At 44.2% G+C, this 16,564-nt stretch overlaps 1 protein-coding gene across 2 annotated transcripts in view; it reads right to left on the bottom strand.

Annotated features, from left to right (window-relative positions):
- The window catches only part of iglon5 (IgLON family member 5), a 93,823-nt gene that overhangs the window by 7,450 nt on the left and 69,809 nt on the right, over window positions 1–16,564 (bottom strand). For both annotated transcript variants that reach the window (XM_056380017.1, XM_056380018.1), the window contains exons 2-7: window positions 14,030–14,108; window positions 10,841–11,073; window positions 9,061–9,180; window positions 3,080–3,211; window positions 2,688–2,808; window positions 1,355–1,506 (exon numbers count right to left, since the gene is read on the bottom strand). In XM_056380017.1, the coding sequence (XP_056235992.1) occupies window positions 1,355–1,506; window positions 2,688–2,808; window positions 3,080–3,211; window positions 9,061–9,180; window positions 10,841–11,073; window positions 14,030–14,108 (837 nt within the window). The remainder of the gene's footprint in view (window positions 1–1,354; window positions 1,507–2,687; window positions 2,809–3,079; window positions 3,212–9,060; window positions 9,181–10,840; window positions 11,074–14,029; window positions 14,109–16,564) is intronic.

Genomic DNA, 16,564 nt, shown 5'->3' with positions numbered 1-16,564 from the left:
TCCACTTATGTTACAAAGCCATTAAATGCTGTAGTGATAACCTGAGAAATGGTCCTGTAGAAAGCAAAAACAGAATTCAATATTATCTTATGCAATATGAATCATATATCATCAGAAATATCACATTGAGGATGCAAAGTTACATCACGACTGAAAATTGGACACGTCTACAGTAAATAATGTAAAGTGAAAGCCAGTGCAAGCTGCCAGTGGTCTCAGAAATGGGCTAACTGGTTGAGGGTAATTACAATAATGTGCCAATTTTGATGCGATAGCGGGTTGTTGATGTTAAAAGGCTACATGTGGCACTTTTAAAATGGTGAACAAAGAGGCGCAAAGGCAGGGAAACAAAGTCGGGGGAGGCATTGACAGTGAGGGACAGCGTATGAATAGAAATGCCACAAAAGTATCCGATTATGGTCCGATTTTCCGTGGCCGGACCAGAACAGAAATGGGTTTGTTGTGTTCTAACGATGGCAGTAGCAGATTAGGAAGGAAAGAGGAGGCAGAAGGACAGATGATGGAGAGATAGGCTGACAGAAGTGGCAGCGCTGGTGGAAAAGGAGAGCAGGAAGATGTATGGGTCTGACGGGAGAGTGAGTCATTGAAGGGAGACTGGCCGAGATAATGGGTAAAGGAATGAAAGAAGAAAGGGGATAGATGAAGGACTCACTTAAGATGGTAATGCTGAATGCACTAAAGGAGGGGGGGGGGGGTGTTGCTGGGAAATGGGAAATCGCTCATTGGGGACGGTTAAACGGTTAATGTGAATTGGGCTCGGAGAGAAATGACAACTTCTTGGGTAACGGGACAGAGCAGGGAGACAGTCTGTGTGTGTGTGTGTGTGTGTGTGTGTGTGTGTGTGTGTGTGTGTGTGTGTGTGTGTGTGTGTGTGTGTGTTGTGTGTGTGTGTGTGTGTGTGTGTGTGTTTGTGTGTGTAGGAATGTGTATGGACGAGAGATGGAGGGTGAGAGCGTGAACGAATGAGAGAGAGAGAGAGAGAGAGATGGTAATATAGGCAAGCAAAGCTTTAATGGGGCGGAGAATAAGGAAAATGGGAAGAAGGAGGGAGAAGAGAGCTGAGAAAATGCTGTGCTGTGTGCAGAGCAGAAATGAGATACAGCGAAGAGGGAAAAACAGTGTGTCATTGCATATGTATCGTTCTGTGGTAACGTGTCATGTCTGTTCAAACTCCTGCATGTTGATTGATAGTCACATGAGATAAATGTGAGCGTTCTTATGTATTTGTGAAAGCTTGGCTTGGCAGACATGTGCACACTCGCTGTCGTCATGTGTGTGTGTGTGTGCGCGTGTGTGTGTGCACCTGAATGTCGTTCTCTGTGTGATAACTTACGAAACAGCAGCATGCTGGCGTTGGAAGCACCCAGACGGTTTGAGGCAAAGCAGGTGTAGTTGCCAAAGTGTTTCTCTGTCACATTGCTGAACAGCAACAGCGAGCGCGTCTTCTCGTTTTTGATCGTCAGGGTGTTGTCACTCTCTACCGGCCTGGGTGGCAGTGGTGGGGAAGCGAAAGCGGAGGAAGGAAGCAGGAAGAAAAAGAGAAAAAGACTGTGACAGAAAAAGAGGTAACACAACATAACATCACACCTAGTGACTCAGCCCTCATAAGAAGCTTTTTTTTTCTCCATCTCTCCAGAGACAACCGTGCAACGCAGTCCCCCTCCACACATCTCACCTTGTGCTAATAGTGAAATCTAACAGTCCATAAATAACAGAGACCTCCTGCTAGGGCCCATTATACTCTATTAACAGCTCTCTCTGGCTGGCAAAAGGCTTGTCTAAGTACTTCTGCGTCTTGCTTTGCCTCATGCCAAATCACCCTGACTCTTCTATGCTCTCCGGGACCTTTTATAAACTTGTAAGGACAGTCTATGTAGAGGTAATAAAGAGAAAATCGGTTTCCAACAAGTTAATCTTCCTCCAGAGATGGCAAAAACATACACGAATATCTCAGACATGTTCTAATGTCAGAGGCAACCAAGGCTAAAACCACAGTACGCTAGAAAAAAATTTGAAAATGCTATTTATGTGTGAAAATGACATGGTTTTCGGGTCTTTTTTTTTTTTTTTAATAAAGACCTCTGTCCATGCTGAAATGCCAAAACAATAATCTCTTCTCCATCCTCTTTCGGTTGGCAAACATCAAATTGTGCATCACAGCCAACATCTGTGAAGGGGGCTGGATAGAGCCTGCTTACTTTTCTGAATCTCAGCTGGTTAAACGTCTGTTTTTGTCTCCGTTATTACCCATTTTGTGGTTAACTACGGCTGCTCTCACAATGTATTTGTTCCCATTAATGTATTTTGTCTGGTACTGTTGTCAGACAATTTTATTGGTAGAAACCAGGCACACTGTTATTCCTCTGCTGTCGCACTGAGATGTCGACCCATCAATGTCAATGTCACAAAGCAAAAATACAGGTTAACGACGGCAGCTATGTTGATATTTAAAAGAAATTAGTGCTCACACAGGAGCACCGTCGACAGTAAAATGCAAGGTTAGTGTTTTGGTGTTGACATTTTTCCAAAAGCTCCATTTTAGGTGTAAAAACATATCTTTACTGTGCACCAAGGACCATGGAGAGAAAAACAACATTCGGCTGGCTTTGTTGTGAGTGAGATCTAAGCGTCAAACGGATCAGCATTGCACTCGTCGCTGGTCTCACCTATGATCGTCTCTGTACCACTCGAAGGAGGCTGGCGGGACAGCCATGGCTTCACAGCGCAAGATGGCTGTCTTACCCAAATGGGCTGGCATGTTCTTCATGTCTGTGATCATGGGAGGGTCTGGCAGGGAAACCAAGGGAGGAAAAGAACGGATAAAACAGAAGGAGGGAATTCAGCAATTAGTATACATCTGCCTGCGCTGGGAAGTGGAGTCAGGTCAGCCCGGGGTGGCCCGCAAGGTTGAAAAACCCCCCGGGAGAAGAAAATTAAGATGTATGAATTCATACATAATAATGCATCTACAGTATTTACATATACCATTAATACATCATTGCGCTATAACCCGGGTGTGAGTTGAATTATCACCGCTGGGCTACTGTGAGATACTTACAGTTGACTGTGACCTTGACCTTGCGCTGGTCGGGCGGAGCCACTCCGTTGTTGGTGATGCATTCATAGTCCTCGGCCTGTTGCCTCTTGATCTCTGTGATGTCTAGAAACTCCCCCTCACTCACCAACCCATCTATTGACATGAGGTAAGATGTCAAAGGTCACTATATATCAAATGGAAGGTGACTCTGGCTACTGATTTAAGGTTTATCACTTGAGATGCGGTTGTGGGTTGGCTGGTTCTTACAGGTGATTTATGAGCATGGGGGAGACGCCAGTGTATATATCAGACAACAATATATAAAGCACTTTTAAATGGTATTTTGGAACATTTCTCCAGCAGCGACATACAGTTGGGCTGGGTGAAGTGGTGGAAATCAATATCATGATATCCATGAATGAAATTGATCACAATGCAAGATCCCATATAAATAAAATGCAACTGTGCAATGAGCTGTCAGACAAAACTCTAAATTAAATTACTATTTGCTGCTGGGAATCGTTAACTTGGAAACCATAAAACAACAGCATGATATTAATAAGAATACAATTTGACTAAAAAAATGATGATGCTGAATTATTTCTAAGTCTTAATGAAACATCTGTTAACAAGAATTTCAATCGTTTTTGTCTCACGATCGGAGCTAAGGGCCTCGGGATGGATCGACAGTAATGGGTCAGTTGGCGAATGATACAAAGTAAATAAACATGGTTTGGCAGCGGTGACACCATTACTTTTACAGTGTCAGGGGAAATTGCAAGCTTTGCTTCCAAGCAGTGGACACACCAGGGGGGTGACAGCTTGTTCACTACATTATATAGTGAGAAGAATATTTGGCTGTTATTTGATGTTGACAAACTCCCAGGTGCCTCCAAAACCGAATTAGTCAGTCTCGCACTTTCACTCTTTCTCCTCGGGCGACAAACAGCCACAGACTCTCTTCAGAGGGGGAGAGTTGAATGGACGAGCTACAAGTTATTGCTCCTTCATGTGAGGGAATGGATGTTGGTGGTGTTATTGGATTGACGGTGGCAGAGCAGGAACAGAGGAAGAATGAGAGTGAGAGTGCACCCCCCCCCAACCCCCACCCCCCCCTCCCTGCAAGTCTTAGCAACCAGCTGTCTCACAGACTCCAAAACCATTAGGCCTTTTTTTTTCTTCTCCCCTTTACCCCATTAAAGAAGTCAGACTGTGGAACACGACATAATATATAATCTCACCACTAACAAGGAAATCCAGCTCTTAAATTGCTGCTCACTTTTCCCTCTCAAAGCGCAGCGCACCCCCCCAAACACACACACAACCACTGTCAATCAGTGGACCCTTTACTTCTCCTCACAAACACACAAACGTCTCCTAAGCACATTTGTGAGAAACACCGACGCAAACACACACACGCACACAAAAAAGAAGCTAAACGCCACGATTATTCCTGTCAGAGATTAGCGCGGCGGTTCTAATTGAAGATTATACTGGAGGATTATTAGTGCGGCTACTGAGCTGGAGACGATTATTTGCAGCTGCTGCGGCAGAGGCTGAGCAGTGAGCGACAACCGCGGTGATGGCTGCTTGTGCCATCCGAGCGAGTACGGGCGGGCACTGGGTGATGGGGTGGGGTGGGTGCAGCAGTGTTATTCACTCATTCCATTAGTCTAATAAATATAGCTCTCTTGTGACATCTCTGTCAAGCAGGCAGAACACCCAACTTTGCCAGAGGGGGGAGAAGCTGCGGCGGCATAGAGGGGAAAAGGGGGGGAAACGATAGAATCAGACAACCAGCGCTGGAGAAATAACACACAAGGCTGTTACACCTGACTTCCGGGAAATAAAAAGGACAAAGAAAATAAAAAATGAGAGCAATCAGGCGCTAGAGAGCGCATTACAGACAGACAGAGAGTGGCAATTTGCAAGAGATACTGAGCAAGACACTGAAAGAGATACACAGATATAAAGATAGAGGAAAAAGAGAGAAAGAGCAACAGAAAGAGGTAAACGGTGAGGGATGTCGAGTTTGGTATTTGATGTGGTTGCTTCTTTCACGGACTTCTCATTCCCAGCACCTACAGTATGTGTGATGTAATATGACAGTGCAAAGAAGCCCTCTAACTCACCCTTTCTTTCCCTCCCTCTCCGTCCCCTGAGATCTCTGGACCTGCATCGCACACTTCTCTCCACTTTGGTGGGAGATCATATCTGACTGCAGCCGGCCCCTGGCACTCCTACAATGGTCTGTAAAATACAGCTCCATCAACCACTTATGGCTTTTGAAGGAGCCTGACTCCTGACCACCAGAGATAGTTGGATTGCACCTGAGAAGAGAGAGGGGTTGTGTGAATGAGAAGGGGGGGGGGGAAATGGATCAGGGGCTCTGGCCTGCCCTACAGTGAAACTGTGCTCTATTTCCCTGGCAGCACTTTGAGCCCGACTAGATCATCAGGGCACTTGATTTCTCGGCTCCTCTTATCCATTTCCATTACAAAAACTACCGTCAAGGCAGAGAGGTCTGATAAAACGGATAAAACAGAGAAGGATGGACGGGCTGACAGACTGTAAAACCTGTCATTTGGAAGAGTAAGGGGCTGAAATGTGTGTTAGTTGAGCTAAATGAAGCTACAGCTGAATTTAAAACAGGAAGGCCACTTTGCCCTGGCATCTCTGCGCACATGCCTAAAATTACTCCACAGCTTTCTATCTAAGTAGTTTATTCCACATTCTTCCCTCAGTCACATATCTGGTCTTTCTATTACAGTCTGATGGCAACAGGATTTTTGAGGCTGATAGATAAATGTCAATATTCTGTATTATATTACACGTTCCTTCATTAACCTAAACATGTTCACTGTAGTTTATTCTCAGTGAATCCCACCGTCCTGTGGCTGTAAATACTCACTAATGTGTATTAATTCACAGCTGAAAACAGTTCCCAACAATATTAATCCTGTAATGATTGCTAAAGACTACAGTGCCCAGCTGTTTTGGGAAATTATTTAGCATTTTCATTGAATCAAACTGTATATTGTATATTGTATATTGTGAACAAATGAGCTCAGGGCTGAGAGCCACAGGGCAGAGAAGTTGGGGGGAGATGCAGTGACGCATTGTTGGTTTTGGTCTTTTCATGGTATTGTTAACAATAACAAGAATTGCCAGCGCTGACAGTTCACATACATAAACATTTTCTTACATGTGTTTATTAAAGAACTGCAGCCAAGACTTGTACTGAGCAGGACATTTTACGGCTGAAAAATATACTTGTCTCTGTCTCTGGTCTCTGCTGACTGGATGCATGCAGGCTTTCCCTCCTTTCCAGTCACCTGATTTCCCAAATCCCCCTGCACACCTGCTCCTGAGTCCCACATCAAGCCACACCTGTGCCTCACCAACTTTACTCAGAATATGTACCTGCCCACGTACACCAGTCCTCTGCAGCATTGTCTACTGTGCCTTCATAGTTATAGATTTTGAGCCCCTGGTCCTCACTACCTGCCTCTTCATCAGTCCTGCCCGCTTCTGTTTTTTTCTCCTCCTGGATTTTTCTTCTTTTTTTTTTTTGCTTCCACTCACTCCTCGCTTGTTGCAAGGAATCAAGTCCCAGTAAACCGTGTTTTAATCCTAGCCTCCACACCACAACTTCCTGATTATTTAACCAACGCCAAATATATATCAACCCCGTATGGTTACCATCATAACACTGACTTATTTGTGTGCACCAAATGATCACTTTTCTTCCCCATCACCACAAGCATCCATTCATGCTTAGCCTGTGTGTGTTTTAATGGATGGGGTGTCAAATGATAAGGCTGTGATGTACCGGTGTATTTAACTGAATGAGACAGAATGCCTGTACGTCTCTTGAGTGGGTCAACTGATGGATGCCAGTGAAAGTGAATGAGTGCAACAAATTGTATCTGTGCTCTGGCAAAGATGAAGGCGGCGGCGCCTGCAAACACCAGCGCAGAGCGTCATCGCTATCTGCATGTTAAGAGAAGTTGCGGAGGAGTCGATTACTTTTTTCTTTCAGGTCTGTGTCTCACCTCTGGGGTGGTGCAAATAGCTCCTCCCACTCAACCACCAAATGATGCGCACACACACACACACACACACACACACACACACACACACACACACACACACACATTTTCCACCCAACCTCCACATACACTCTTCTCCTCATCCCTTCTCCCCCTCCCTGCAGTTTCTCCATGCAGTCTCTGAGTAATGGGGACAGATGGCTGGCAGCTTCTTGCTGTTTCTTTGGGCTCGTCCACCCCATCCCCATCCTCACCCCACCCCTCCCCACCCCCTTCTCCACTGCCCCTGGTCTCCTGCAACTGATGGCTTGGTTGCAGAGACTCCCGTGGAATAGCAATGCGGCCCATATCTCTTTCTCTGCAAGCTGAGGGGTTATAGGGGGAGAGGGGAGAGGCGGTGTGAGATGGTGGGGGTGGAGAGGGAGGATTACTGCTGACGGAGGAGAAATTCTGTAGGCTTGCAAGGGAGGACAACTACACAGACTTTGTGATGTAAGGTTGTGTGTTTGCTGCAGCTGTGCGTTCATGCGTGCTTTTCTTTTCTCCACTATTTTTGCGTGTCTGTGGGTGTGTGTGTGTGTGTGTGTTTGTGATCGCTACCGGGCTTGTCCATGCCTGAGGTACTGTACTGTACTGTGTAGGTTCACAAACACTAACTGTGCAGAGAAGGACACTGCATGTGCAGCAGGCTAACCCAGGGACAAACAGAGGAGAGAGGAGGAGGAGGGACAGACCTCTGAACGAGCCCAAAGCTGTGTGTAAGTACAGCAGTACAGTAGGTTGTGCATTCATTGGCCTAACAGTATAATTACAGTGTATAGTTGTTCACACTGACCTATTTATTATTGCTGTCTCGCTGCTGCATGTGATCCATGTTGCTGCTGCTGCTACAGTCAAGCTAAACTCAGCCAGTACTGTTGTGTGATCTAAAAAAGGGCTTTAACCATGACTTTGGTGACACTAGTGCGATAAAAGCCTCACAAAGAGACAATTATTTGACCTTCAAAACACCAGAAAAGTCTTAAAACAATAATCCCTCAGATTCAAGTTAAAGCCAAGATATTTTGAAACTTTTTGGCACACACACGTTAAAAGAATACATCAGTGTCTGTATGTCACCCACTGGGGTGGAGCTCCTGAGGTTGCAGTTCCACTTCCAAAAAAAAAGAGACAGTAGACAGACAGCAGCAACATTCTTGGCCTAAAGTCTAATAATTACAGTAGCAAAATGCACTCTGGAATATTAAGTCACAACACAGGGAATGGTATATTCAGCACAAAGCAATTTTCCTTATGTGCCAAAACAGATGATACAGCAGTACAAATACAGCTGTAATAAACCCTAAAACCGTACAATCTCTAGAGGCCACGTAATGGTTATTTGCCTGACTTTGGACATTAGTGGTGACGAAGCTGCTGGCAGATAGGGAATAAATGCTGACCAAATCAAATGGATCTGACTTCTATCAAGCTGCGCACCCTGACCACCCTGATCTAGTGCTGATTCCACACACCGACCGAAGACAAAAACAGCTGATTTGACGCCAGAAGCGGCTGTTAGCGTCAGTCGGCATTGTGATGCCAGGTTGACGTGGTGGATGAAGACAGATGCCGATGATTACGGGTGGCGCGGTGGGGATAATTACGTATAATGTGCGGTTATTTGGGACAAAACATTGGGACATAGGGAAAATACAGCAGTATGAATTTAAGAAGGGGACAGGCTGAACAGCTGGGTTTAAGAATGATGACACAGGAATGGGGGATAAAGACATGGGCATGAGTTGAATGCTGATAAGCTTTTAGCCTGGAAGGGAAAAAAAAAAAAAAAAAAGACTATAAAAGGCTGAACAGGGTTAGGGATGAATGTGAAGACGGGGAGATAAAGGTGAAGCTGCGAACAAGAGATCTCTGGATGTGAAGATACACAAACAAGAAGGGGTAGCTTACATTTCTGGTCTTTCCAGGTGACAGTGGGCTCAGGCCGACCCACTGCCAGACAGTACAGGTTTACATTCTCCCCCTCGTTCACCGACACATTTTTTGAGATGTTGACGATCCTGGCCGGCACTGAAAAACAAGATCACACTGTTAAAAAATATGACCTCAAAATCCCCCTTTTTTATTTCACAGTGTAAATTCCTACACATTGGACGGACAGGCAATCATCAGCTGATTAATGATCCGTGCCTGAGTGCTTAGTGCACTGTGCAACAATATGCTTGACCGTCTACTTAAAATGCACTGAATTCTAAAATGGGCATTAAAAACTCCTCCTGACGTCTAATCTAATTTGATCTTTAAAGAAAAGAGACATTTGTAAGTGGTAGTCATATATATTTTTTTTTAATTCTGCTTTTAAATCGAAATGACCACCCCTGAATACTATTTTGCCCCAAACTCACAAAGAGTTGGAGCACTATGCATGTAGTTAGTTTGATAACAAGATGGCCCTTGAATTTAAATGGCCCATTATCATTGTTTTTAATGAGCTTGGCCCTGAGACAATTTTTGCGAAACATCTACCAAGGATCCTATTTTTCTCTATCTTGCTAGAGCTGAATACTTGCAGCAATGAAGCACAGATTGGAGTGGTGCTGAAGCTGCTCCTGCTTGATGCACTGACTTGAGGGTGTAATTATTTTGTGTGATATCAAGCTAGGGCTGAAATTGCAGGCTACTTGGAATTAGGTGTATATGGTCATCTGTGCCAAGCCTCGGCCCCTGCAGACACAAGTGTTTGTTTGGCTGCGATGCAATGCGAAAACTCTGTTAGTGCACAGCGGACATTGTCTCTGCCACCTGTGAGCTGTGAGGCCTCGTGTTTTCATTCCAAGCAGAATGTACCTAATATATCCTGTTAAAAGTTTTCAGTTTCATGCTGCTGGTGATGTATAACTGCAATCTTCGGGGGGATGGGGGATGGGGGGGGTGGGGGGGTCTGAGATCCATCCAGTGGGCAGTCCTGAGCCAATACATCATGTCACTCAGGATCAGTCGGACTCTCACTCACTTAGCTGCTGACTCGATGACTGAGCCCCAGTTTGTGGTTGTGCACTGTCAGTTATTTAGTTAGGCAGTTGGACAGCCCATTGTGTACCTCATCTCCTCCACCCACATCCTCATCCATCTGATCTGCCTAACTTTCTGTTTAACAGGTTAAACAGGTCACATGAAAATCATTGCACCTGACTTTCTGGTTATCTGTCACCTGTACCAGCTTGATTTCCTGTAGCCAGACACACACACACACACACATATACGCTTAAGAAGCTGTCAAGACATAATCAAGTAATTACATCTTGATGTAACGATAAATACCAACCTTAAATACTCAAACATCAAACATTAACTCCTGAGTTGTCAGTCATACCTTTAAGCATGATTTAACAGAAAAGGAACACTGAAACATAACCATAGAAAATCTTAATTACTTCCCCTGATGTCAAACCTCAATCACACCCAATAGACAGGACTATGCTTGGATGAATGATTCAATGTATAATTAAGCCATTTAGCGGATGTTTTTTTTTTTTTTATCCAAAGCAGTTTACAGTACCATGAGCACACACATATTTTCCTTCTTTCCTTTTATTTTCTTTTGCAGCCACAGTGGCAATCAAATCTGCAGACTCTGGATATATTAGAGAAATGAGTCACAACTTGTACTGGATGCAGTAAACACTTCACTCATAACCGATTCCTATTGCATCTCAACTCGGCTGCCAACCTTGGACGATGAGGTAGACGTGGGCGATGCGGGGCTTGTTGTTGGCCTGGAAGGTGCAGGTGTAGGGCCCCTCGTCGGTTACCTGCACCTTGTTGATGTGGATGGAGAAGTCGCTGTTGTTGCTGTTGACAAGCGTCACGCGCTTGTCCAACGACCACTTGTCCGTCCCCGTGAACAGGATGTTAGAGCGGTTCAGCCAGGCCTTGTGGGTCACCTCCTCGTCGATCCGGCATCTGTGAGAGGACGGGAGGTGATCGACAGGTGAGAGGCCTGGCCCTATGAGGTTAACATTGTTTTGACAGGGTCGATATTGTGGGTGTCAATGCTGCGCACTGTTATATTGTTGGTTGTTACATCATATAATTGCATGGACAGGCTTGTAAATATATTTCATTACAGCAGGAAGCAGTTGGTACAGATATAGAAGCGGGTGACATATTAAAGGAAGACCCGTAAAGTGCTGAGCACCAGAACAGCATCAGTGCTCTTTAGAATACACTGTGCAAGTGTCTTGTAGTTTGCTGAAGGCATGGGTCACCATTCTCCTCAAAAATAACCCCTCTTTTGGTGTTTCGATAACAGTGGCACGCATGTTTTAACACTGGTCCAAATTTCCCCATTGGCGTTCAATTAGTTGGAATTATAGTTACTGCAAAGGCCATAGAATATGATTCACATCAATTTTCTTACTCATCAAACCATTTGGTAACCTTGTGCTCTGCATGTAAGCATTTGCAATTCATTATGTCTCTCCACTCATTTCATTTTTTCTCCTCAACGTTTCGTTCTTCGTCTGTCTGTGACCTCTCGGGTTACGCAGTACAAAGCAGCAAAATTTTATGCATCATTCAAAATGGGTCAAATTATAAAAACAGAGATCAGTCAGAGAAAAGTATCAACAGCTTGAATGCAATCACAGTCAGTTGCGTGTGAGGCAATCGTAACGTTCGTCTTTGTTTTGACTCCAGGATGACACTAAAAACTCAATGCAGTCCAAATGCATACGATATTGATATATATGTTATCTGGCCGTATGCCCAGAAGTGGCTGTGAACTCATGCTTAAAGTAAATAACGATAAATGGAGACATATATGGAAATAATGACAGGTACGGGGAAGGAAAATAACAGCGCTGCGGTGATTAAAGAGCAGTAAATCCATTTTTCCTGCTTCATAACAGGAGCCACTGGCCACAGGTGTGACTTCAGTTCTTGACTTGGCCACTAGATGTCCTTAGCTTCAACTAGTTTGAGGACATGCCTCTGTAGTCCTCATCTTTAATTGATATGACCTGGATAAATATCACTGTTGAGGAGGATCAGTGGCAGTGACACCAGTGTACAAAAGAACCACGGCACAGGGAGGCGAAGCCTGGAAGTCTTTGGACAAACAGGCTACAAGCCACTGGGCTGATGGTTCAGGGTGACGCACGACCTATGAGGCAAACCGCTGCAAACAGGTTAGGAAATAAAGGAAAAGAGGAAGAAGAAAACATTCTTGATTAAGATTCAATTTGTGTCTGGGGGGTTTAAATAAAGAGACGATATAGTAAGAAATCCCACCATAAAAAAAAAAAAAAATTCATTATCTGTGTACAAACGCTCGATTAATCTATTTTTAAAATTAATCACTTCTGTACTGATGATGTTGCTACAAGACTGCAAGCCCAGAGGAAATAAGCGCCATAATAACATCAAATGTGCCTCGTCTTAATGGCCCGCATCAAAGCCAACACAACAGCATTGTCTCAAGCATAACAACAAGTACTTGTGCCACTTGGGCAAAAGTGATTTTACATGAAAATTGAGTTTTTTATGAAGCTCTTTAGCCTTTTGTTTGTCAGCTATCGGCTGTCCAGTGCAAATTAAACTTACACACACATTTGATTACAAAATATGCAATCGCATCTCTGCTGATGAAGCTATACAGGCAGTTCTGTGCAGTGAAATCTAATCTCAGAGCACTCAATGGTCCGCGAGTAGAATTTAAAGCAATGGTTCCCGATGGGGTCGGTACCCATCCTAAACACCAAGTCTAAGAGGTTGTGAGATGGTTTATAGGAAAACAATATCTAATTATTTAATCTTTGTGGGTACAGTGTTTAAATTAAACAAAAACTGAAGGAATAATCAAACCTGAAGTGTCACAACCTGTAGACTCATGCAGCTTGTGCAGATGGGTCACAACTAAACACTGTTTTGTTTTCAAGCAATGAAAAGCCAACAGAGCTGAACTACTCTAGAATACCTCTAAAAATGTTCTCTGCTCTGGTAAACCAGTGACTGTGGCACAAGTGTTGTATCCAGAAACAAAGAGGAGATGCTCAAAGTGCTTGCAATGTAGCACAACTGTAAAAGGAAGCAAAGGGTGACACTGAGATGTTTGCAGCCAGGTGCCTTCAATTTAGAGTTTTATGTGTAAAAACACCCAAAAGACATAAATTTAGATATAGATTTGACTTCTGCACGACTTCAATCGAACAGCTTCAGGCTACATGTCTTGATAATATGACAGATCAGCTTTCTGGTTTTTTTTGATTGCCAACTTTTAGAGAGATTTGTTGATGTTAACAAATATTGACAGTCAGAACTGTATTTGGCCTCAACATATTTCATTTGAGTGGAAGACCCACTTTTCTTTCAAGAAAAAAAAAAAAAAGAGAGTAAAAGAGGAATTTGCTCAGAGATCTAGAGAGGTGTAGGCTTATAGGTGATGGAAGTAATGTTGACTCGGATTTCTTTTCCTTTTCCTTTTTTTTTTTTTGCGCTGCTGAGTACACTGCAAAGCCGGGTCACATCCATGTGAGAGGGAAAAAGCAAGTTGGCTGTTTCAGTGCTTGCTTTGCGAGCTACAAATGGCAGCTGTGATTTCTACTTTATCAGTCACAGTTAGGCAGGTGTGGTTGGATACAGAGGCGGTCCACCTGCCGAGCTGACCTGTTTATCATTACTGTTCCATCCAAGTAAAAAGAGAAGGGGATTGTAGACGGACTGGATGACTCCAGCGACATTTGACAGATATTATTATTATTATTTAATTAGTTATATGAAAAACAAAGCTGGAAAATATGGCACAATATGGGAGTTGTGTGACAGAGAATTGGCAATTAAACTGGGATGACAGGTGGGTGGGAAAAACAAACATGTTTTTGATGTAATTAGTAGGTGCAGGTGTAGGATCAAGAGTTACCTCAAAGTGACGCTTTCTCCTTCCAACACTGTAATGTTGTCCGGCAGGTATCCGAATTCCGCTCCGTGCACACTGGACCCTGCCAAGAAAAACAAGAAGAGACCAATGAGCATCGAGTAATGGCACCAAATGCTCCGCTGGTGTTCATCAATTTCAGGTCAGGCGCTTGAGGATAGACTACCTCACCAAATCATTTCGTGCAGGGATGTGCTCTGCATCCCGCCTACTTATTTCTGAAGGGAAAGTAATAAATATACTAAACAAAAGAGTCACAATGTCTGCACTGACCCCCACACTTGAATAATGATTTGGTTTTACCCTGCATTCTGGTGGGATGCGCGTTCATTGAACAGCACTGATAATGAGCCAAGGGAAGAGGATTCACGCGGAGCTGCCGGAGCGTGAAATGAAGGGACAGCAACGGTAACAAAAGGGATGCTCATCCTGCCTACCAATACACACACGCACACACTCACAGAACAGAGGCACATGCTTACAATAGCGTGCGCACACACACACACACACACACACACACACACACACACACACACACACACACACACACACACACACACACAAGAAAGAGACCCACATCCGGAGAGCCATTAGTTGAAGAGGAAATACAAACTTGGCATCTGTGAGGTGTGTTTGACACACTCGGGTGAGAAAAAAAAAACAACAACTTTAAAACAGTTTGAAGTCATTTTTGTGAACTTGCTTGGACTGCACACAAAGATAACCAAAGACCTTATATGCTGGCAGGGATATTGCCTACTGAGGCAAGTCGCTCCCCAGTAAGACGCCTGGCTCTGTCCATCCAAAATCTGACGCCAAATCACAGCACGACACCAGATTCCTCAGCTTGTGTCCTCCCTCCATCTCCGACAATCTCTTTCTCCCTCTGTCTGTAAGATGACCTCAATATCTCAATACGTTTTTGCTGCGGTCTAGCCTTGAGGTTTAATAAATGGCGACTTTATGAAATGAAGCCGCTGCAGTCAGGAGCTAAGAAGCACCTCTGCGTTTGTTAAATCGCTGCACAAAGTCAAAGGCATGTTAAGCATGCCGAGTGGGAGACCGCTAAGAGATGAGACCCGAAATGACAGCAATGCACCAGTACACGGACTGGAAATGTGGGTTTTAAATCAAAGGAAGACGCGTGGTTTGATTACAAAGAATAATGAGAGAGGCTTCAGAATTATAATGCACATCATGGATTGCTAATCAAAAGGTTTTCAAACTGCATAGCAGAAAGTCCTGCAAAGTGCCAACTACACTAAATAATAATTTATCATCTCTTAAATAAAGACTAATTATGCCTGTTCTCTTTTTCTGTGTGTTTTTGAATGTAAGAAAGTGAGCTGGCGGATCTGTGTGGATATGCCACAGTTAATACAGGCTAATATTCATATATTCATGTGTGTATGATTATGTGTGTGCACCAGTGCATGTGTTGCTCATGGTTGTGTGCATAAGCAGGTGCGTTATCGAGGCATCTGTTGCTCATGGGTATGAATGTGTAGGTTTGTTTGCTGACATACCGGTGCAGAGCAAGAAAAGAGGACAAACTAATGATGCCTCAAAAGAAAACTGGCCCTGGAAATCTCCCGCTAAAAGCTGTAATCGCATTAATGGGTGCTGCTGCTGCCACTGTTCCTGTGCTATCTAGGCCGGCCAAGGATCCCAGCACTGGCTCTCTCTCTCTCTCGAAACCTTGGGGGAGGGGCGTAGCACATTTACCATTGTGTCCAATGTTCAAAAACTGTCACAAGCTTTCGTTTATCTGCGGTTTCTACAATAGAGTAATGTTGCACAGCATCGCTGTGCTCATGCTTCCTGTCTTAGACTCAGACAGTCCTCAGCTCAAGCCTTCAGCTGTTCCCTTTCAAGTGTTCTGTACTCTACACACTAGACTTTATTTAGGTTAATTCAATTCAGTTCCAGGGCTTGGGGCTTGGAGACGAGTGTGACATGCTGTCATAAATACACACTACCCCACATACGCAATTACAGACACACACATAGAGAAAAAATGCTCTATCACATAATGTAACCACTGGGACACATACGTGATGGACACACACACACACACACACACACACACACACACACACACACACACACACACACACACACACACACACACACACATTTTGATTGAATGAATGATGTATGCATACGCTGAATGCTCCAACAACATTGCGAAGGTTACAAACCAGCGGGGAGCTATTCCCATTTCCCTACTCAATTCCCATTTTCACAGCTCGATTGGCACCTCACATTCTAAAACCTGTATCACCCCGCCTCCACTCCCAGGCTCCGCACAACATGATAACCAGGTCAACACATCCAGCCCACACTTCCTCTCACACACACTGAACCACAGGACCAATCACACATGTGCGAGTTTACACACACTTATGCAAACACACTCATCACCGAGACAAACCTGGCCGAGACGAAGGTTATGACTGTGTTCATCACAGCAAAGATTCACTTCACATCCTCTGTGGAAAATACCAGTCGCACAAAGTC

This window comes from Seriola aureovittata, chromosome 7 (assembly GCF_021018895.1).
Source record: "Seriola aureovittata isolate HTS-2021-v1 ecotype China chromosome 7, ASM2101889v1, whole genome shotgun sequence".
In the NCBI taxonomy this organism is placed as follows: Eukaryota; Metazoa; Chordata; class Actinopteri; order Carangiformes; family Carangidae; genus Seriola; species Seriola aureovittata.
Note: the sequence above shows the minus strand (reverse complement) of the source record. Positions and strands in the feature narration are given on the sequence as shown.